General features: G+C 50.9%; 6 protein-coding genes across 6 annotated transcripts; 3 read left to right on the top strand and 3 right to left on the bottom strand.

Annotated features, from left to right (window-relative positions):
• Nucleotides 1–2,209: 2,209 nt before the first annotated feature.
• Nucleotides 2,210–3,457, top strand: UMAG_11528 (uncharacterized protein; the record flags this gene model as incomplete). The annotated part of the gene is made up of 1 exon (XM_011392267.1): nt 2,210–3,457. The coding sequence occupies one exon, from the start codon at nt 2,210–2,212 to the stop codon at nt 3,455–3,457; it is 1,248 nt and encodes a 415-aa protein (XP_011390569.1).
• A 1,050-nt stretch (nt 3,458–4,507) lies between these two features.
• Nucleotides 4,508–5,026, bottom strand: UMAG_04087 (uncharacterized protein; the record flags this gene model as incomplete). Its single annotated transcript, XM_011392219.1, has 2 exons — nt 4,508–4,774; nt 4,838–5,026. The coding sequence occupies 2 exons, from the start codon at nt 5,024–5,026 to the stop codon at nt 4,508–4,510; spliced, it is 456 nt and encodes a 151-aa protein (XP_011390521.1).
• A 288-nt stretch (nt 5,027–5,314) lies between these two features.
• On the top strand, nt 5,315–6,388 carry UMAG_04086 (uncharacterized protein; the record flags this gene model as incomplete). The annotated part of the gene is made up of 4 exons (XM_011392218.1): nt 5,315–5,322; nt 5,362–5,985; nt 6,077–6,138; nt 6,243–6,388. 4 exons carry the CDS (start codon nt 5,315–5,317, stop codon nt 6,386–6,388), a joined length of 840 nt encoding a protein of 279 aa, XP_011390520.1.
• Nucleotides 6,389–7,233: 845 nt separating this feature from the next.
• Nucleotides 7,234–14,917, bottom strand: UMAG_04085 (uncharacterized protein; the record flags this gene model as incomplete). Its single annotated transcript, XM_011392217.1, has 2 exons — nt 7,234–14,307; nt 14,387–14,917. The coding sequence occupies 2 exons, from the start codon at nt 14,915–14,917 to the stop codon at nt 7,234–7,236; spliced, it is 7,605 nt and encodes a 2,534-aa protein (XP_011390519.1).
• Nucleotides 14,918–16,040: 1,123 nt separating this feature from the next.
• Nucleotides 16,041–16,809, bottom strand: UMAG_04084 (uncharacterized protein; the record flags this gene model as incomplete). Its single annotated transcript, XM_011392216.1, has 2 exons — nt 16,041–16,621; nt 16,710–16,809. 2 exons carry the CDS (start codon nt 16,807–16,809, stop codon nt 16,041–16,043), a joined length of 681 nt encoding a protein of 226 aa, XP_011390518.1.
• A 1,421-nt stretch (nt 16,810–18,230) lies between these two features.
• Nucleotides 18,231–21,144, top strand: UMAG_04083 (uncharacterized protein; the record flags this gene model as incomplete). The annotated part of the gene is made up of 3 exons (XM_011392215.1): nt 18,231–19,149; nt 19,203–20,676; nt 20,793–21,144. The coding sequence occupies 3 exons, from the start codon at nt 18,231–18,233 to the stop codon at nt 21,142–21,144; spliced, it is 2,745 nt and encodes a 914-aa protein (XP_011390517.1).
• Between the last annotated feature and the right edge of the window lie 283 nt (nt 21,145–21,427).

Below are 21,427 nucleotides of genomic sequence, written 5' to 3'. Positions count from 1 at the left end.
CACGAAGAATTTGTTCCGCTCTTCACTGACACCGCTATCCCGGTAGAGCCGGTCAATCTGCAAGAGGGGTCTAAACATCGACCAGAGCCATTTCAGAGGTCAAGGCGCCAACAGCACACTCGATTCCGCCTCTCTTTCTAACCCTTCCCGAAGCTCTCTCCCGTCTCGCTTTTCGGGCGCAATTGCAAAGCATGGATCCCTTTTTGCTACCTTTCGTTTAGTTCGAGCCTTCCCGACCACAAACACACACAAGGAACCTCCAGCGCACGGCACTGACTGGGCAAAAACTACTATCCGCCTCGCTGAGCTGGAATGTCTCGACTTACTAATGTGTTTTTCCCTCTTTACCGCCATGCACTCTGTTCATCCATGTGAATACTGTCACCATGCTTGAGCACGTGTTCTGGAGCTGTTGGCCTGTGGACAATAGGTAAGTTACACCTGGACTCATTCGGAGGGTACTCCCTGATTGGATGGTTTTTAGGGCTGCTTTATGCAGACCAGACAGATGATTTCATTGAAGCACGCTGAACCATGTCTACATGAGTGCTTGTCACTCCAAAAAACCATACTTTCAAAGCAATCAAACATGTTACGCAAGATCCCATACTAGCAATCCGCAAACGAAACAATCAGCTCATTCAAGTTATTTGCTGGGGATTGATGTTTCCGTTTTGGATTGCCAAATCTGTGTGTGAGGAGCGATGGCGCCCATACCCGAAGGTGTAAATCATGACTCATGACTTGTGAATCTAGTTGGCGCTTGTCAGCTTTCGCGTAGGAACGCGCACAGACTTGCAAAGATTCGCGATCAAGGTTCTAGACCTGATTGTCAGGCCAATCCTTTCGCCTCGGCGCGGTGACGTGGGCAGCCTTCAACAATTTTGATGACGACAATCGTGAATATCCGCGCTCTCGGCAGATACAATTCGCTACAGAGGTGACTGCGTACTTGAGAGCGCGCTTTCCTGTACATGGTACACCACTGTCGCTCAGTCCATAACCTTCTCACTCCTTCACTCTCCTTCACCACATCCCACTTCATCTTATTCCAGACACCAACATCCGTCAACACGGCCAACCGGCCGAGACGTCGTTCGGACCCCCTTGCCCATGCATCATGACTAAGCAGGGGAGGATTTAACCGTACAGCACTTTGACCCATCACGTGACTCACTATCCACAGCCTGTACCTATCATTCTTGACTCCCGCATAAGCCTCCATAGGCTTGGGTCGGTGTATGAAATCAAAAAAAAATAGATGAGCAACTGTTTCCGCCGCTATATCGACAAATCAGCTGTCAGACGCGCCACTACATCCAGCTCCGCCCTTTACGCCAGCACAAGCCGCCATAGACCGCTCCATTGCCGCGTGGCGCGATCTCTGACCCGCCGCCTTTCTTGATTGGGGGCCGTCTCTTGATGCTTTCCAGCCGCCGTTCGCAACTGGTACACGTAGTGGCCCGCTGCTCACACACCAGGTGGCCACGGCTGGGAGCTCGAGTAAGGCAATTGACCCGTTCTGTTCTTCATCGCTTCGCTCATGTCCTTTCGTTCGAGCGAGGTAATGTCATGAGCAGTACGGGTTCAGCGACGGGTTTCAGCGACGGCGATAGAAGTCTGACACTCTTTCGGTGCAGCGTGAGTAGGTCTTGACACATTTTGAATGCCGTTAGCCGAACAAACCCGAGTTTCGAAATGATGCTGCGCTTAATGTCAGTTGCCCTCCTTATTCTGCCTTGGATTGAAGAACAAATACTTGCATGTGACAAGCTAGATTCGTGATTCACGTTTGGACTATACAGTAATGTGGCAAGGCGACTAGATTTTTGTCTTTGAAAAAAAGTATCATACACCGACCCAAGCCTTTTTAGGTTCTCGACAAGGCGGCTTATCACGATTGTGAAGCGATAGATCCGAAATCAGATAAAGAAGCTGCACACTTTTAGGCCAGGCGATCAGACATCATCTGACTTGGACATGCGAATGCGCAATCTTTGAAAGTTGAGAAGGGACAAGCCCAACATGAGCTGGACAAATTTTTCCATCCCAGTCTACCTTGTCACTCCCCAGGTGCAGTGCTCGAAGGTCTTGCACCGTAACTTGCCTATCTAGAGTGCCCATACTTTATAGCTCACATGTTGTTGACCAACTACCCCTCCCTTCCCTGACCGCAATCTTGGCATCAGGTACCCCGAAACAGTACAGAATGGATGGCATCAAGAACGTTGTAATCATTGGGGCATCAGCCGGTGGTGCACAGACGGCACGGGCTCTGCAGAAACGCCTTCCCGTCACGCACCGAATCGTGCTCATCGAAGCCAACGAATTCGCCTTTTGGATTGTCGGTGCCTTGCGTGCTGCAGTGATGCCGGGGTACGAGAACAAAGTCTTTGCCTCGCTCGATACAATCTTTCCTGCAACGTCACGCCATATTCTCCTCAAGAAAATGCGCGTGGTCGAGATAGCCAGCGATCATGTTCGTCTTGACAGAGTTGCTCCAGCACCTTTTGAATCTGATCGCATCGAGGTGGATGTCGGTATAATCAGCACTGGTCTCTGTTACCCGTATCCTATGGTACCGTTCAGCCAGAACTGGCAAGAAAGCATCAACGCCTTTCGTTGCACGCAAGCTGATATTGCTGCTGCCAAGAATGTTGTCATTCTCGGAGGTGGTGCTGTAGGAGTCGAGTTCGCAGGTGAGGTTAGAGAACTACACCGCGACACACAAATTACCTTGCTCGAGCGATCGCCACAATTACTAAAAGGATGGCGTGAGCCTCTCCACGCGCAGCTACTCGCTCAGCTTGAGCGCTTGAGCGTAGACGTCCGCCTAAACACATCCATTCAAGTGACCGATGAGTTGCGAGCTTCGGCGTATCGACTCTTGTCACCAGTACAGCAGCTGGCGGTTTCGGATGGAACCAAAGTGGACTGCGACTTCCTCTTTATAGGCACAGGTGGCGGAGCCAACGCCTCTGCGCTGAATTCTGACGCGTTGACGGACTCTGTTCAAGTAAGGAAATCCGAGTCACGGTCGACGCCTCCACGATACGTCGATGTTGATCCAAGAACGCTTCGACTCAAGTATGAACCTCTGCAAGCTCGCTGGTTCTGTGTTGGCGATGCTGCCAACACATCCGATCCCAAAACATATTCCGCAGCAGAAGATCACGCAAGAGTTGTTGCTGATCAAGTTTTAGGACAAGTACTAAACATTTCCTCCGGTCTCAAGGAACATTCGAAAGCCACTTCGTTAATGTCCGTGTCCCTGGGGACATCAGGTGGCGCAACTCAATTAGTGTGGCCGGTGTTTGGAAAGCTGTTCACCTCACTCATCAAGAGCCGTTCGCTTGGGCTATCTGCGTTTAAGAATCGGTACAGCGCAGTCTTTGCTCCTGATTCAACGTCAGACGCAAGGACCGACGACCTCAGGCCTCTTGCACCATTCAAGTAGATGCTTGGGTAGCCAGTTGATAACGTCGCCTGTCTCAACAGATCGCAGTGCCATGTCGAGGCGCATTGAGCTGTACACCGTCTTCTGCGATTTCGGTCCAATTTCTAGAAATTGGCTTGCAACAAGTAGGTAAGATATAGCCTGGTAACACATCATTCACGAATGTCAATGAGGCGACCCTCGAAGTGTTTTTCTCAGCCGTCTGGCAATTGACGATTCTGAACACATTGGAGGGAGAAGTCTTTGATGTGCACTTGTTCGTGAGTGATCAATTCACGACTGCGTCCAAAGCCAAACATGAGGTGTTCTCAGCTCAGCGGCCTTTGTGATGTGGCTTGTTCAGAAAGAAACCCCACTTCGCCGTTGGGTTCGTGGACAGCTGAAGCGATTTTGGACAACCGTTGAAACGCCAAGTCACGAGTTTTCGGGCGTCTCGGATTGAACAACGCGTCAGAGAGGGACAAGTTAATAAAAAGGAAAAGAAAAAGAATAACCAAGCAGCCGACAACAGCAAGCCACGGAGCCACGGAGCCAGGAGCCAGGAGTCAGGAGGAGTCAGGAGCATGAAGCGTGAAGACCCGAACCACGAAAATAAGCAAGTGGACGGTTTCCAAAGAGAAAAAAGATATATGCATGCTGCTGAACACCATCGTGAAATACGACCTGCAGAACACTTTTGTGCCATTCACGATTCACATTGATGCTCAAGACAACCAAGTGGGAAAGTTGACGGCCAGAGCAGGCCCATCATGTGTGCATGACCTTGAAGCAACTATAGCGCCAAAGGTTCAAACCTCGCAGCCGAGACCGAGGTTTACCATCATTCAGCTGTATCCAATCCGACAAATCCGAATGTGCATCGAATTTATGTCTCACATATTCACGATTTGGCCTGTTCTGTTGCAAATTGACTTTTTAGCACCAAAGTTGAGTGGATGTGGGCCATTGCGAGCTAGATAACTAGTTACTCAAGGTGACGATCCCAGGCGCATTCCATGCAGCTCACAGGTTGTCTCTCAAAACAACAAACACCAACCACGTATCAGCCCTTCAACTGCTTTGCTCTTTGCATAACTGCAACCTCGCATACATCTTGACGGTGCTCTCCGCGGAGGAGGCGCCTTGACCCACTAAAGGCTCTCTTGGAACACAGACAGAAACGCTTCGCACCTCGCACCACTGTTCAGCTCGTGCGAGCATAGATCGTTTTCCTTGTATGGCTTGCCCAAAGGCGATAATGTATTGGAACAAATCGTCAGGAGGAGGAGCCGAGACTTGTTGCTTCCCTCCTATGGTCTTTCTAATGTACTGGTTAGCCTGACAAGCGTAAGAGCGTACTTATGTCTGCAAATCCTGTTCGGCGATTGTTCCGAGGCAGACCAAGCGAAGATCGTTCAAGTCCAAGACTGCGTGTAGCCAGACATGTGTATGTCGGTCTGCGACTTGCATTCCATGACTGGCATCAGCAGCTGTTGAGATCACCGTCTGCGTTACAAGCGTCGCTCGAATATTCTTACTATTGTAGGCTTGTTGCCATGAGGACATATAAGCCTCTGGTTGGATCGCCATCGAGCAAACACAACTCTTCCTAACTCATATTGTTTCTCGTTACCACTTCAACTGGCCTCTTATAACATAACAGTGATGAAGTCGAACATCATCATTCTTGCACTTGCCGTGCTTACGGGCATTTTCTCGCTCGTCAGCTGGTCCATCGCTGCCCATGTAAGTTAGGCATCTCCTTCTGCTTTGACATTGCTAAGATCCTAATCTACAATATTTATGCCGCATTGACTGGCTCTTTGATACCGATACAGCTCATGCCAAGGTATCAACTATTGAGCAAAGACAGCAGCTATGACACTGTAAGTTTGACGTAGTGGTTCCCTAGTTCCCCTTGTCAGGATCAACTTACGCAAGTTCCACCCGCTTACCCTTTCTGGTCCTTCTTTGTGTGTTGCTACGAGTCAGAGCTCGGGCTCTGGTGCTGATGGTGGCTTTGGATCCGGCTACAATCCTAACGATACTTACGGATGGGGCTCTGGCTCAAGCACGGGCTCTAGTCCGACTATTGGCTCTGGTTCAAGCACGAGTTCTGGTTCAGGCACTGGCTCTGGCTCGACTTTTGGCTCCGGTTCAAGCACAGGCTCTGGTTATGGATCGGTCTCTGGCTCAGGCTATGGTTCAAGCTCAGGCTATGGCTCGGGAAGTAGCTCCAGCTATGGAACAGGAAGTAGCTTCGGCAGTGGTTCAGGTAACGGCTCAGGAAGTAGCTATGGTTACAGTTTTGCATCGACCAGCACTTCGACACTTGTTCACGGTTTTAAAGCTCCACTTGCTGTTAGTGCTGTTGGGCTTGCTGTTGCCATCTTGCTTTTCCTCTTTTCCCCTGCTCTTGCTATGTACGCTTGGAGGGAGAGGCACACTAACACACCTGTTCCACGATGGCTAAACCGTACCGTGCTTGGCCTTAGCGTCGTCGGATTTGCTATGTCTCTGGCTATGTTTGGTGTCTATGGTCATTACCAGTAAGTACGCACAGGCTGATTCGTCGACAGAGCCTACAAACCACTAATATCATTCTCTCCTGACTTCCTCTGTATGCCTTCTAACGAGCAGCTTCTTAATGGATGAGCCTGCTGCTGAAGCCGCAATGCTATTCTTGGCCGCCATCACTGGCAGTAAGTATTTTATACCGTGCAAGCTACCGTCCAGTAAACGGTCTGCTAATTTCTCTCACCGCTTTTGTGCTCACAATCACGAATGTTGCCAACATCAGTTGCAGCAACAGTTATCCCCCATCTGCCTGCCAAATGGGTCGAAAAGTTCCAGCTCAAAGAACAGACGGGACGCAACAGTGTAGCGATGGAGACTAAGCCCCAATTCAATGAGACCAAACACGAACATAACAGTGCTTTGGAGCAAGCCTAATCTGCACACGCAGTGGGCAGCAGCGATGGAGCGCCTTAGCACTCACAGGCATTACCTGCTACTCTTGGTTCTGATAGCCTCATTTTGCCGCTATGTTGCAACATACTTATACTACATGTAGACGCAACACTTTGACTCTCTTCTTCATTAATTGCGAATGGCTTACGATGTTTAGCGTGCCTTTTCCTCCAGAACTCCCTTCAATTGTCGCATTCACGATTAGCTCGCTATTTGCTCAGTTCCTTCAAAGTTGCTCGCTTTTTCTTGTACGCGCGAATTGTTCCCCTCATCTCCATTTCTCAACGCTCACAAAAGAAGTTCTCGTCCACCTTCGCTTGAAGTAGTCGACCTTGCGTACCAACAAATCAGTTTTGCAAGTGCGCAAAACGACTTAGACTCAGTTCAACTATCCCTTGATCGTCCAATTCAAAACCAATGCGTGATATGTAACGGCGCAATGGCCGTGAATACTTCGCCTGAGAATGTGGGAGGACGAGGCTGAGCCTGTGTACGAAAGAGCGATGCTAATGTCCACAAAGCATGCTGCTGTGAAAGAAAATCAAAACCAAAACCCCCGTCAACTTGGCGAGACAGAAGATGCCCGCCACACGCTGCACGCAGACGCCAAGGAGCAAAAAATAAGCGTTTGGTACTTCTGGTTTTCAAGCGGAAAGTCATTCATGATTCGGAGCCAAAAAGAAGCAGATACGGAAGAGGCTACAAAAGGAGGAGAACACGCTGCTGTAAAAGACAACTTGCAGCAAAAGGCCATGAAATGAAGTCGTTCGAGCATGGAGAAACGAAACCAGAGTAATTGTCTTGCTATCGAGTAGCCGTAGAGGGACTCAAAAGGGGAGCGTAAGAAGGGCAGGAGAAGGCGTGGCGGTTGCTGGAGACGTCTGAGCGGTAGGCGATGCTCGCTCTCCTTGGTCAGTTGCTGACTCTACCGAAGTACGAGTTGTGATGGATGTGGCGTCAGTCGGAGAAGTCGGGGTACCCGTCCCTGTCGAGGACGAAGACGAAGACGGGATGACTGAGCTAGACGCTACGGTCGATGACACTGGTGCCGACGAAGACGAGGGACGGTTCGGGCAGCTGGCATCTGACAGAATACTATCCAGAAGGTTGCCTGTTAGACCATTTGTAAGCTGCGTCAGCGTACAGACAACCTGCTTAGCTTCCTGATCCAAGCCACCGATGAGGTTGCCCTGTAGCGCTTGCGTCAAAAGGTTTGGTAGGCCATCTATCAGACTGCCGAGGTTTGCACCGGCTTGTAAGATCGTGTTCAACAGTTCCTCGAGAGTGCGAATTGGCCCGCCGATGGGGATGATCAGTCCAGCAAGATCCAGGGAGTAAGCTGTGTCGACATTGAGCTCAATGTAGTTGAGACCGGGGGCGAAATAGCTGTCGTCAACGGACGGCCCGATTCGGACAGGCAAGTTGTTGTATAGGTCGAGATTTTGGCCAATGACTGGCAACGAAGCCAATAGTCCTTTCGGCAGCACCACATTTGGCACTCTGACAGAGCTGCTAGTTCCTTTGGCCGGTACAGAAAACGCAGTTGGAAACGTGAACGATACCCGTGCATCTGGATTGTTTGCATCGACTGGCTTCGTGCCAGCGATCTTTGCAGACGTTTGCAGGGCAGTGATGTACAAATTGGTGCCCAATTCGTTCCGCGCAGTCAGATCGATTTCGACCACAGGTAGTGTAGCTCCTCCGAGTAGAAGATTCGACAGTCCGGTAGTAATAGTCTCGATAGTAAGATAAACGTTGATATGAGTGACGATGCGAGAACCAATTCCGTTCAACACTGTGGTGGCCGTGGCTCCAGCGATAGCAGGACGCAAGGAGTCGTACAGAGTCAAATTTGTCAATGGCGCTCGTGTACCGTCAATGGTGAGTGGGGCAGATTGAGGTGAGGTGCCGTCTGAGATGGATGGCTGGATATACAGCGTGAATAGCTCTTGAGCCGTCGAGTCATTGGCGTTTGCAGGAGAGTAGTAGAAATAGGCTTGCGCCACGTTCTCGCCCGGGATGAGACCAAGCACCGGAATCTCGGCTCGCCCCACGAAAACACCTCGGAAAATAGCAGGAAGGAATACCTCGTTGGTAAAGACAGTGATGTTCGAGGGGTTTGTGAGTGTGACTTTGATCGGTACCCACACAAAGTCAGGCGTTCCACTGCTGACTACTGCATCAGACAAGGTGGCAACGTGATTGAAGCTGTTGATACCAGCAAGCGAAGTGGTGACGGCGAATGGAATCCCAGAGATAGGGATGTTACCTATAACTGTCTTTGCAACCACATCCACTCCGCCTCTCATATCAAAGGTGCCTCTCGGCGTGTCTGTGAGCTGTGCAAAGAAAGTCTGGAAGCTCGACCTGTCAACAGCGACGAGGCTCTGCCGACGCCACATGAGTTGAATTGCCTGAATGTCGTTGGGACCACGCGACGTTCCTCCTTGCACGTTGGTCTGTGGAAGGTCAAGGTACGCAGTGTCACCATTAGCGTATGAGAGGTTGATGTGCGCTGCCGCTTGAATTGGCTGCAAGCTGAAGGTAAAGGGGTTTGCAAAAGTAGCAAGCGTTGAATTCGAACTTGTAGGCACCACATACGAGTCAGCAGGGTCACCTTGGACATAGATGGTAAAGTCCGAAATCGTGATGGAGAAGATGAGCTGGTAGATGTGGCCGGGAAGTGAGACCTGCAAGGTCAGCGTTTTGAACGCAGCGCTCAGCCAATTTACGGGCTGGTTGCCATTCGCCTGCGTGACGACAGAAACACCTCGAACCTCAATGATTTGCGCTTTGCCTTGAAGGAAGTTGCTGAAAAGAATCCCTGTGTTCTGTAGGTCGCGTCCTGACTTGAACGTGATTTCCCCTTCGAGTGTCGTGTTGATGGTCCCGAGAGCAGGAAGGAACACGTTGCTGCCGTGTACTGGCCCAATGTCAGTTCCTAAGAAGAAGATCTCAAAGTTTGCAGTATCGAGCTGGATACCCAGAGTGGCTGGGCTCGGGATCGAAGCGCCTGCTCGTATCAACAAAGATTTGCCTGTCTCGCCGTGGACGTCAAAGTTGGATGCAGTGACACCAGCGAGGCCGTTGAAAGACTTAAAGCCAATTGTCTTGGAGAAATCGACATTGCTAAAGATGATCTCCAGGGCTCGAAGAGTGAGACGATTCGATGAGACGGTCCATTCGAAGGATTCATTGTGTAAGATATAAATGGCAAAATCGGTAAAGGCGCCAAGGTTGGTGATGGTCAAGTGACCTTGCGTGGAGAGGTTGGGCACACCCACGTTTGCAAAAGCACAGATAGAGGGGAGAGATAGTTGAGCAATGTCCCTCCCTTGCCATGTCACTGTCAGCGGCTCAGTAAAATCGATTAAGGCGTCGAAAGGACCAGTATTGGTTAGAGAGCCTTGCAACGAAACGTCAAATCCCGCGTTGGTAATGCCGGTGATATTAGCGGTTGTGACAGTAAGCACTGCCTGTTGCACAATGTCTTGCACTATCGGAGCACCGGCAGGAGCGAGCAGGTAAAGAGCACTTCTGTCTGTATCGGTTGGCACTGGTTGCTGAACAACGTTGAGGTTGACAGCATAGTCGTCAAGCTTGTCGCTCGACTGCACATTCAGTGTCGTCTCGAGACCCTGCAAAGTTCGGAGGACAGCGCCAAGTACATCGAATTGCTGCCCGGAACAACAGCTTGGAGGATTTGAGTCTGGGAATGGACTGATTGATGTTTGTGTTGAAGCTTGTCCGAGCACTCGATCAAAGAGCGGTGGCAAAGGACCAAGATCTGTGCCTGTAGATGCCGCGGCTGCCTGTACGAAGCGTATGAGCGTTTTCGGATCAAGGTTGAAATGGAGTGGAAGGAAGCGGGACGTCACGGTAGTATGACCAGCTGCGGTGATCGGATTTCTCGACAGATCTTCATCAATATGACCGAGCACGATGCCTTGGTACAATGCGTCGGGCTTTACTTTGAGTAGGCTAATGGAGGCGGTGAACGGATTATGCAGATCAAAGTTGGCCTGCGCTATGCCCGTCTGAGCAATGTTGGAAGGAATGACCAACCTCGCACGAGCGAGTAGAAGCTGGTGCAACGGTGGAATATCGGCTTGCAAGCGGATACCTGAGAGAGCCTGCTTGAGCGAAGCGATGGGTGTGGTACTTTGTGAACCCCGAATGTCAATTGTTGAAACAATCCCCTGAACATAGTTTTCCAACAGCTGCTGGCCGGCGGCAACGTTGAGTGCACCTTGCGGAGAGTAGTGAACCTGCGTCGGGACAATGTTAGTACCTGGAACAAGTACCAGGCCATTGATTACGGCCGTACCGATGTTTCTGTCCATGAAAAAGACATCCAAGGTAACGTCACCAGCACCAATTGTGACGTGAGACGGATTGAAGAGAGTAGCATCGGCATTGATCTGTAGGTATGAGGGATAACCGTGAAAGACGTCCAGGTTGGCAATGGTCGCTGGGCGAGCATTCAGGTTTTGTAAGCCCAACAAGTTGGTATTGACATCGAAAGGAATTTGATTGATTGATACAAGCCCCGCAGCAGTGTCGATCTTAGTATTAGCTCTGCCATGCAGATTGAAGGTGACTTGTGTACCTGCCGTGGTGTCGGTCAAGGATTGTGAGAAAGCGTTGTGACCTGGCGCATAAACGTCGAAGGGGATGTTAGTGAACATGAGGGTCACTATGCGCAAAGTGACATCTGTGATGGAGGGCGACAGTGGGATATCGAGCTCTGCCATGTCTTGATTTTGATAGTTGGCAATGAACTTCCCGCCTCCCTGCTGTATATCGACAGGAAAAGCGAACGGCAGGAAAAATTCTGCCTGCGTATTGTTCGAACTGGTAGATGGATTCCAAGCGGTATCCTGGGTGAAATAAAGCGCGATCTGGTTGATGGAGATAGTACGCAGTACGGTGAAGCTCTGAGATGGCAGGGACACCTGAACGACAAGAGCCTTGATTCCTTCGTTAAGCCAAGTGACAGACGCTGGACCTGCATAGTCACCGCTGACAGTGAGATCCGTGTTAATGTTGTCGATGAAGCGCTGAAATACTTCAGACAGTACAGCCAGGCCCTGATCTGTCGTTTGAGGTATCAGTCTGCCTGCCAAAGGAAGCGTGGTCACGGCCAATGCTTGCAGCACAAATGGTTCATCGACGGATCCTGGACCCAGGATCGTATTGTTGCGAGCTAGATTCAGCCCAAATCGAGAGAGTTGAACCCCGACTTGCGAAGGATTGTAGATCGTTGCGGCTGCAGTGAGGTGTATTCCACCTGCTGGATCGTTCGAGGGTAGATCGAAGGAGTTGATGATGACGCTGTTCACAAGACCATCAAAGGCGCTGAGAATCACATTCTTGGAGAAGGAGATCCCGTCAATTTCGATGCCAAGCGCCGCAACGCGAAGATTCTCGCCAGCAATATTCCACACGAAGCTCCGTTCTGTGACCATGTAACGTGTGAACTCGGTCAGGTAGTCAACATCGGCAACCACAAATTGGGCCATGATCTCTAATGTAGCTCCCACATCTGCTACGAACGAGACATTTGGCATTGCCAATTTACCCAATAGACGCCCGTTCCACGTAACGTTCAATCCCTCAGCAAATTCTAGAGTGGCATCAAAGGGACCCGTGTCGGTGATCGTTCCTTGGAGAGCAGTCTGGAAGGACTGTTGCTGAGGATCAAGGATGGTAACTCTGTCGATCTTGAGAGTAGCACCATCTACAATCTTTTGCACAATTGGTCGAGCAAGGACAGGAAGCAGTCTGTTGAGCGTCACATCCGTTCCTAGTGGCACGTCCTGTTGTGCCAAGGTAAACGTTGTCTCATAATTGCCGACTGAGGCAGCGGCAACGATTTCCAAGTTCGCAGTAGCAGATCCAAAAGCACGGTCAACGTAGCTTGGCAGGTCAAATCCCGTGAACAGGTTGTCGCGCTTCCAGAGTGATGTTGGCTCCTCTCGATAGTAGCCCAGAGACCACTCGCCTTCTGACTTGTTTACGAGCAATCCGGCCATCTCATCACCGACTGCCTCTTGCATAAGCGAACGACGAGAGTTGGCCTCCGTGGAGGGCGTCATGCTGTAGCCGCCAAGCTGAACCAGAGCATCTATGTAGATCGGATCCTGTCCACTCTGCAGCGCAAGAGCTCGCACGAGACCAAACAAGTCGGGAGGATACAGATTGAGGCCCAGCGGGATGGGTGGCGACTGCGTGACTGCATGTCCAGTGGCTACGAAGCTGAGCGGCGTGTCGATAGAGGCCACATAGATGCCGTGGGATGTAACGTTGGACCGAATTTGGGTGATGGTCAGCGACGTTGTGAAAGGATTGGAAAGGAAGACAGTGGCGTTGGCAATGTTGTCTGAAACACCTGTCGTTTCCAAAACGGTGAGGTTGGCATTGCTGATTAGAGTTGTCTTTAATCCTGGTAATGTTGTGTTGAGCCTGATTAGAGAAAGAGCTGGGAGGAGAGATGCGATGTTGGTGGAGCCTGAAAACCCGTTGATCTCAATACTTGTGTCTTGGCCCGAGATGAAGCGATTAAGAGTTTCAAGGCCACGTGGACTTGCGTTGGCGTCAAAGATGGCCGTTGCATTGATGTCATTGCGACCAGGCATCAAGTTGAGGTTGGGGATAGTAGCAATTCCGATGACATCATGATTCACCATTTGAAAGGAGATGTCTCCCAAAGACAGATTCAGGTTAGAAGGATTGATCAATGTTGCAGAGACCAAGAGGCTGATACCTTGTCGAGTTCCGCCCGTCGCATCTACTTGATTTATCACCGACGGGTAAGCCGCAAGCCCCTGCAGTCCAAGCAGGCCGCTGTTAACGTCAAAGACGATCCCGTCGAGAACGACACGTCCCATGGGAGTATCGGTGATAGCTTTGGAAGCTCCCTGTAGACGAACCGCAGTGCCGTTGGTGAGTGTAAGGTAGGACTGAAAGCGCTCAAGCTCGGTACGAGCGGCTTGGGTATTGTTTGCCAACGTCAACTGGGAAGGGGGCAAAGTCAAGTTGACGGTACCAGCTGCGTTTCCAGAGTTGATGACTGTGAGCTGCGTTGTAGAATTCGAATAGGCTGAATTGATGGTAGCCACCTGAACGCCATCATAAAGGATGGTGAATGTATTTGCGGCATTGACAATTGACAGAGGGATGCCGAAAGGAAGTACAAGATCGGCCGAAATTGCGCTCGAGTAGGCAGTAGGCGAATAAGCAGTTTCCGGTGTGTAGACAAGAGACAGAGTGACAATGTTGAGTCCTTTGATGGGGTTGATGGGTACGGGCGATTTCAAAGGGACACCTAGCTCGAGAGCACTGATTCCTTGACTTAGCCAGCCAACCGACTCGCCATTGTTCTGAGTAGCCGAAACCCCACGAGCAATTGTAGGAACAGCGTGGCCATTGATGTATCCTGTGAATAGTTGGCCTAGCAGCTCGAGAGCAGTGGCATTGTCATTTTGTGGAAGAACCCTGCCGTTGAGAGTTGCAACATTGAGCCCAGCGGTAACATTGAGATTGGTGGTGCTTGCGGGGCCAAGATACATGCCCTTGTAGAACAGATCCACTGAGAGCGTTCCTAACTGAAATCCAAATGGGGAAGGATTGGAAAGCGAAACGGTAGCTGCAAAGGAAGCGCCGCCTCGGGGATCGCTACCTGGTAGCTGAAAGTCGAGCACTTGAACATCTTCAAAATTGTTGAATCCTTTGACGACGACATGCTTGTTGAAGACCAAATTTTTGTAGGTGGGTAGGAAGCCAAATGCTTCAGCATGGACGCTGCTGCAGTTGATCTTCCAGGTAAACTCAGGCTTTGTGATGAGAAACTTTGCAAATTCACCAAAGGCCTCGACATCATGGATGTCAAATGTGGTTGCCTGTTCCCAAAAAAAGGGTTACATGTATACTTGTTCAGTTGGCGGTCATGTCTCTGGGGGGCAAAGAGTTCGAGCATACCTGTTTGATTCTTGCATGGCCTGCTGCGGCACCGATAGAGTCAAATCTCATTTGACCGAGGTGCACCTCTTTCAATGTCTGGGGTGAGGCTTTTTCGCCTGGACGAGGCGGTGGCACCCACCATACTTGGACGGGCTCACGAAAGTACAGGCGTGCTGGGAAGATGCCGACCTTCTTGACTTGGCCTTCGAGTGTGATGGGGAATGAATTGTTGCCGGGAGAGGTAATGTTGGATTGATACACATGCAGTACTGCGGTGTGAAGTGTATGGTTGGCAAGCGCATAGAGGATTGGGAAAAAGGTAAGTGCCAAAACAATGAGAAGAGTAACCGGAGCGATACAGAGGCAGCAGCAGCCCAGCTTCCTCGAGAGATACTTTTTCTCGTAGGCTGTTCCTCGAGCACGAAGGAAACCGACTGGCTGGCCTGGTTGATAATACTGAGCATCTGAGGTTGAGTCGAGGTTTCTGCTGTTTCGCTGGGCAATGCGACGACGCAAATGCTCTTGGGAGCCGTAGCCGTCGCTGGTCATGGTGGATCCAAGGCTATTAGACAGGCTAACTGACCGCTGTGGAAGTTGTTGTTGGTAGTCGGACAAGTCCTTCTCCTCCCTACTTCTTAAGTAAAGGAAAGAGTTGACCGTCTGGCACTTTTATGGAGTTGCAGAACCTGCTATTACACGTCTTCTTTCTGTGGAAGCTCAAACTCGTTTCACATTGGAATGTAGGAAGTTGAACAAGAGGCAAAGGAGAAAGATGAGCAAGCAGCAAAGCCAGAGTACCAGTGACAGCCCTCGGATGCGGGGAAAGCATGGTTGCTTCTCATGTTTCCATGGATATTGTGGATGCTGGTCAGAGGTAACCCTCGAGCATGCCATGTCTCCCTAACGCTCCTTAGCGTCAATCAACAAAAAAAACCCATATATCCTTCCCCTGCCTAGCTATTCTGCACTGCACTCTAATTGACATTTGTGGATCGTAAGCTCTTTGTGTATCTTTGCAACGGAAGTTAGGCTCCGGGTACAAGAAACGGAGAGCCGAGCAGGCTGGACAGGGTTTGGACTCCAAACAGGATCTAGCGAGCTTTGATCGCGAGGAGCTAGAAAAGCATTGACTTCGTAGAAGGCAGGGCTACGATCGTGATGTGACGCACCGTTTCCATGCCGTTTCCGTCTGTGTTGGACACAGAAAAAACAATAACTGCGCCGAAAAAACGCGAAGCCAATCGAAGACAACCAGGAGGTTACGGTGGTAATATCCGAGACATGTTGCCTTTCGGTTGTTTCCGAAAAATGTAATGGCGAAAGCCATCAGACAAGACACGTTCACGATTCATTCTGCGCCGTCTCCTCGACAACCGTTCTGACCAAGAAGTTATAGTGGGAAAGCGACACAGTGTAAGCGTTGATGTAACACTCAACAGTCTCTGATACCGTTCAGGTCGGCTTCACTTATTGATTCTGAACACGAGAAAAAAGTCATTCGGGCGTTGTGAAAGTGAATAGCTTGGAAGTAGAACAAGGATGGAACTACTCGATAGTAAGAATGTTGGTAGAATGTATGTTTGGACTAGTTGACAGAAAGGGCAAAGTGCTCGAAATTACTTGGATAGCTACAAGCCAGGTTGTGCTGTGGCGGCAAGCCGAGCTGACCTGGCTAAACTACGAGGGTTCCAGCTAGGAGAGCGAAGCTCACTGCGGTAAGAGTCAAGAGAAGAGGCTGGCAAGCCAGCGTGCCACTTGCATCGTTCCTCGAACCACCGGAACCAGAGCCATTGTTGGAGCCAGAGCCATTGTTGGAGCCAGAGCCAGAGCTGGAGCCAGAGCCGCTGGAGGTAGTTCCAGAGCTCATACCAGAACCGGAACCAGGGTTTTGTCCTGAACCAGCATTCGACGAAGACCCAAGACCTGAACCAGAGCTGGAGCCCGAGGACGAGCCAGAGCCAGAGCCAGAGCCGGATGCACCACCTAGTCCTGCACCGGTGGATTGGCCACCACTACCGCCCGAGGAGCCTCTGCTTGGCGTGGCTGCTGCATTAGGCGAAACGGTTGCGGTACGGTAGTATTCACTACTAATAATGCCGAGGTAAGAGTAGACACTCGCTTGCGCACTCCTCATTTGTGGTCCATAGTTGGGATACTGAGACGCGAGGGAAGAAAACACGCCATCGTAGTAGGTCGAAAGCTGATAAGGATTCTCGTAGTCGATACCAGGATCACTGAAGCTGGGGAAGTTGACTGTTGAGATGAACGAGATGAGATAGGCATGACGAAAAGTCAGGTTTATGTTGGTTGAGTTAATTGGGAGGGTAAAACTTCTACTTACGTTGCCTCTTGGCAATGGGAGCCGGCGTGGGTTCGAGGGCGTGGACAGCCAAAGCGCATGCGAGGAGAGTGAGCCATACAGCGCTGAACTTTTGAACCATGGTTACTGGATAGCGATAAAGGCAAGGCAAGAGAGATGTGGTCTGAAGGAGTGAGTGATCCTATGAGAAGCAAGAGGAGGCTTCTTATATCCAATAAAGCTAGCTTGCGTGCTTTCTTGCTTGCGTGCTTTCTTGCTTTCTTGCTTTCTTGCTTGCTTGCTTGCTTGCCTGCTTGCTTGATTGCTTGTCTGTGAGTCTGTGATGCCCGTCAGCTCCAAGGCTCAGCAAACACATGTCGATCCAAACGCTTTGAAGCGATGACAAGCAGCCGGAAACCAAGTCACACAGCCAGCGGCGAAATCTCCGGAAGGTTTCACCATGACTGGAAACATACATCCATAGCTACTTCCATTGCGTGACCTTAGGCGCATGGATGTACAGTATAGCGCAAAACAGCTAGATACTGTACAGTTCTGTAGGCGTGCGTTGTCGGACGTGCTCGCGTCGTCATACGTTCCAAGGGCATTTTTTTACTGACCCCTCCGAACAGATCCGAGCAAAACGACAATTTTGGCGCAAAGCCAGTGACAAGCAGTGTCGGAAACAGCCGAAACTGGCCGCCTTGTAGCATCAACTCGAAGAACGCATAGAACCCATCTAGTCGTCCGAGATTATCGCAATCGATCGACATGGGTTCGAGTGAACCATTGTGGTGCATTTGGGAATCATGAATGCTCGACGTCGCAGCATCGCTTCGGTTCGTTTCCCTCGTTGGTACCGTACTTGATGAGTAGAGTCTGTTCACTGTGTGGTTAAAGTGGCTATTAAATTTCATAAAGTGTGAATCGCGACTCACGAATTCCCCGGAATTTTTGGTTTGCTTCCACCTTTGTGCTCCACCTTTGTGCTTCTGATTCCGTGGTTCTCCGTAACTAGTGGTGAATTAAATGTACGAGTTCCGAATGTTCGGCAAACAATCGTCAACGTGATTCCATGCACGATTCGTGACTCGTGACTGTTGGACGTTGGTGATCAACAGTACGATTTCACGTTGGGATTCAACATTCGTGATTCACGTTGGATGGTTGACCATTGACGATGGACGATGGACGATGGACGATGGACGATTTCGTGACTCGGATTGCAATCGTGAAGGCGACTCACGTGTTTTGTCTCAGTCGCTGCATCGACTCAGATGCAAATCGTGAGTCACGAGTGGTGAGTGGTGCTAGTTACTGCTTATTTAGTGCCAGTGCTGTCCATCTCGCAAGGGTAAGGCTCCGAGCTTGCAGCTGCTAAAAACGCCGATGCAGGCTGCTTTATTTGTTACACTCGCTTGTTGTCAATCACGCCTCCTTGCCTTCTGAGTTCTATCCATCCTCAACTCTCGTGTCCACCCCCTTGCCCTGGCCAGTCTCTTTGGTTAGACATAGCAAGGAGGCTTCTTGAGCAAGCCTTTCCTAACCTTGAGCCATGCCACCATGAGTCCAAGAAAGAGAAAGCTACTCACACCAGCGTCCGAATCTGATGTCCCATCCAAGCAGCAGCAGCAGCAGCAGCAAGCATCCTCTAGCTCAGTGGAACCTCTAGCGTTCCCCAATGGGAATGCCAAGTACAATCGCATCCACTATGCCTGCTCAGAGTGCTACCGTCGCAAGCAAAAGTGCAATCGACAGAGGCCATGTCAGCATTGTCTGACGCGCAACATTGCACACAAATGTAAGGACTACATACCCTCCAACAGCAATCCCGACTCAAACACGGAATCAGTGTCCAGGCTGTCCAGGTTGGAACGACTTCTCGAAGACTATCTTCCCAGAATCTTGCATCGCGTCGAATCAGCGTCATTGCATGCGTCCTCGAACGCCCTGCACTCGACCACGGCTCCTAGGGATCGACTCGCTTGGCCTACATCTCAGCTTGCCCTACCACGCAACAATCCAACGCAATCGACTAGTGCAACCGCTTCAACCTTGGCAGCCAATGGAACTACTGTCGATCAACTCGAACCCCAAGGCAGACTCAGTCCCGAGACCGGTCTCTACAATGGCGGTCCAACGAGTCACATCACCTCTCTTCTTGGCGGTCTACCAGGCAGTCCACCTCGGATCCAGGCCGTCCACCTTCCGATCCGTACAACGCGACCAACGTCCGATTTCGATGATGCAATGATCAAGCATGGAAGACCCTCGCCTCCTTGCCTCCTTCGTATGAGCTGCTTCATGCTCTCATCAGCCGAGATCACTGCATCATTCTTCTCCAACATTACTTTGACAACATCAATTGGATGCATCAACCCTTCCCACACAGGCGCACGCGAAAGTCTCTTGACGACTTTCTCCAGTCCGAGCCCACCATCACGATCCAAAACATCAACATCTTTGCCGTCTTGTGCGGCGTGTGTGCAATCGCAGCCCTCTCGGTTCACCACGTTCTCTTTCCTGATCAGCAAGCACAGAGGTCACAGATCGCCCGAAGGTACCACTATGCTGCACGAAGAGCATTGCTCATGAGCTCCTTTATGGGTCGCGAGGATCTCGATCTCATTTTTGCATGGGTCCTCTCCTGTCATTTCCTCACCGTGGATCGTCACTATGGCGAAGCATTCGCTTCAGGCGCCTCAGCGATTCGAGCCGCATTTTGCATCGGCCTTCATCGAGACGGAACCAAGCTCGGACTTTCGGAAGAGGAGGTCGAAATTCGCCGAAGGTCATGGGCCGCAATCTTCTGCATCGATCGTTCCATGGCTGCCGCTACAGGACGTCCAGCTTTGATTGACGAGCTATTCTGTGACACGCAGGAATTGGACGATCAAGCCACTTGGCATCTACCGCTCGAGAGTCTTCCACTTGCACAAACTAGCCTAACCAGTCCCTCCCCAACAACGTATACCCTCACCTTCTATCGCTACGGTTTGGCTAGATTGGAAGGTCAAGTCGCTGTCCTCTCTCAGCGCCTTGATGGCCCTGTAAGCATCGAAAGTGTTCTTGCGCTTGATTCAAAAATCGTCGAGTACCAGAATGCTCTGCCTTGGTACTTCAAGGCGAAACTGGTTAAAGATGGAATCCGATGCGATAAGTCGCTCGACACGGTGCATTCCTTTTTGCTGACACATCGATATCTCATCAATTCCAACATCGATGGTCTTCGCATAGCACTCCATCGACCTTATATGATTCGAACCAATGACGCAGCGAGTGGTGCCAGACTTGCAGAATGCCGCAAACGCTGTCTCGAAGCTGCTTTGCACCAAGCAGAGATCCTGCGCGACAGTGTTCGAGATCTGCGGACCTCTATCCAATGCCCCGCCTCGAGGCTTGTTTGGCGAGTGCAAGTCGGAACGCACAGTTGGTTCGAGGGTCTGCTCATCTGTGGACTTGGCCTACTCATGAACCCCCGAGCATCCAACGCGGCCAGGCTCAAGTCTCATCTAGAATACTATCTTCACGAATATCACGAGAGAGGCTTTATCGCTGACGATGAAATGTGTGGAAAGGAAGCCAAGGTCCTCGCCTTGTTCCTCTCTCGACTTGAGGAGCAGCTATCCGACAACGCCGTTCCCCCTTTTGCTCGTCAGAATGATCAAGCTTCGACTACAGCCATGCGTGCCACTAGTGGCGACCCTGCAGCTCCTCCGCAGGCCCGACGACCCCAATACGATTCAAATTTGCTGGCGCCAGCTTTGACCTCACCGCTGGATACGGCTTCAGATTCATCGCCGAATGATCAAGCTTCGACTACAGCCATGCGCGCCACTAGTGACGACCCTGCAGCTCCTCAGCAGGCCCGACGACCCCAATACGATTCAAATTTGCTGGCGCCAGCTTTGACCTCATCGCTGGATACGCTTCAGATTCATCGCCGAGGGGGGTCTATGCAGCAGATTCTGCTTATGCTGCTGCACAAGCAGACGAGACACAACCACGGGTAGATCCACAGATGCTTGGCGCGGGTCCGACGCCATTCTCGCTTCAACGAGGCCTATCCAGCGACTCTCGCCAGAATCTCTCGAGCTATGACCGGAGCGCACCAATCTTGGGTAGTCATTCCTCAGCAACAGATGCGAGATCTAGCTGCACAGATGGCACTGATCGAAATGCGACAACCTACAGAACATACGAACCTGGTAAAGCACAAGGTTGGGCCCATGAAATGGTCGATTTATTTGCCGAGCCCTTGGACGAGGTTTCTGCTGGGCCCGGGATCAGCCAAACGTGCAAGACAGCAGCACATCCACCTTCCACATTTGCTCCGCTAGCCACGAGCGGAGTCTCGATGGCATTTGGCAGCCTCAGCGACGCCTCTGCGGCGATCACCGCTACTACGGCCGGCCTTCACAATCCGAATTTCGATCCAGCCTACTGGCAGGACTTGATCGACAAGATCCTTTCTTGATAAGAGCCGACGCCGCGGTGAGATCTAGTATAAGCTGACTACACACGCACATATACCCAGCAAGAAGCGCGCAGCTGGCAATGAGCAAGGTGAACATGCTACAAGCACCGCACCAATGCGCATTTATGGCAAGCCAAGGAAGCAGGCCGAAAGAGACATGTGCCGTAATATGCCCAAGGCATCACTCCTCCTGCCCAAGCAAGACCACAATATTGCCCTTGAATTTGATCTTGGTTGTTCCATGCCTTGGCAGTGTGGATGAATGTGGCGCTTGGCGTCTAAT

Source organism: Mycosarcoma maydis, chromosome 11 (assembly GCF_000328475.2).
Source record: "Mycosarcoma maydis chromosome 11, whole genome shotgun sequence".
Lineage (NCBI taxonomy): Eukaryota > Fungi > Basidiomycota > Ustilaginomycetes > Ustilaginales > Mycosarcoma > Mycosarcoma maydis.
This window is presented reverse-complemented; position numbering and strand designations above follow the sequence as displayed.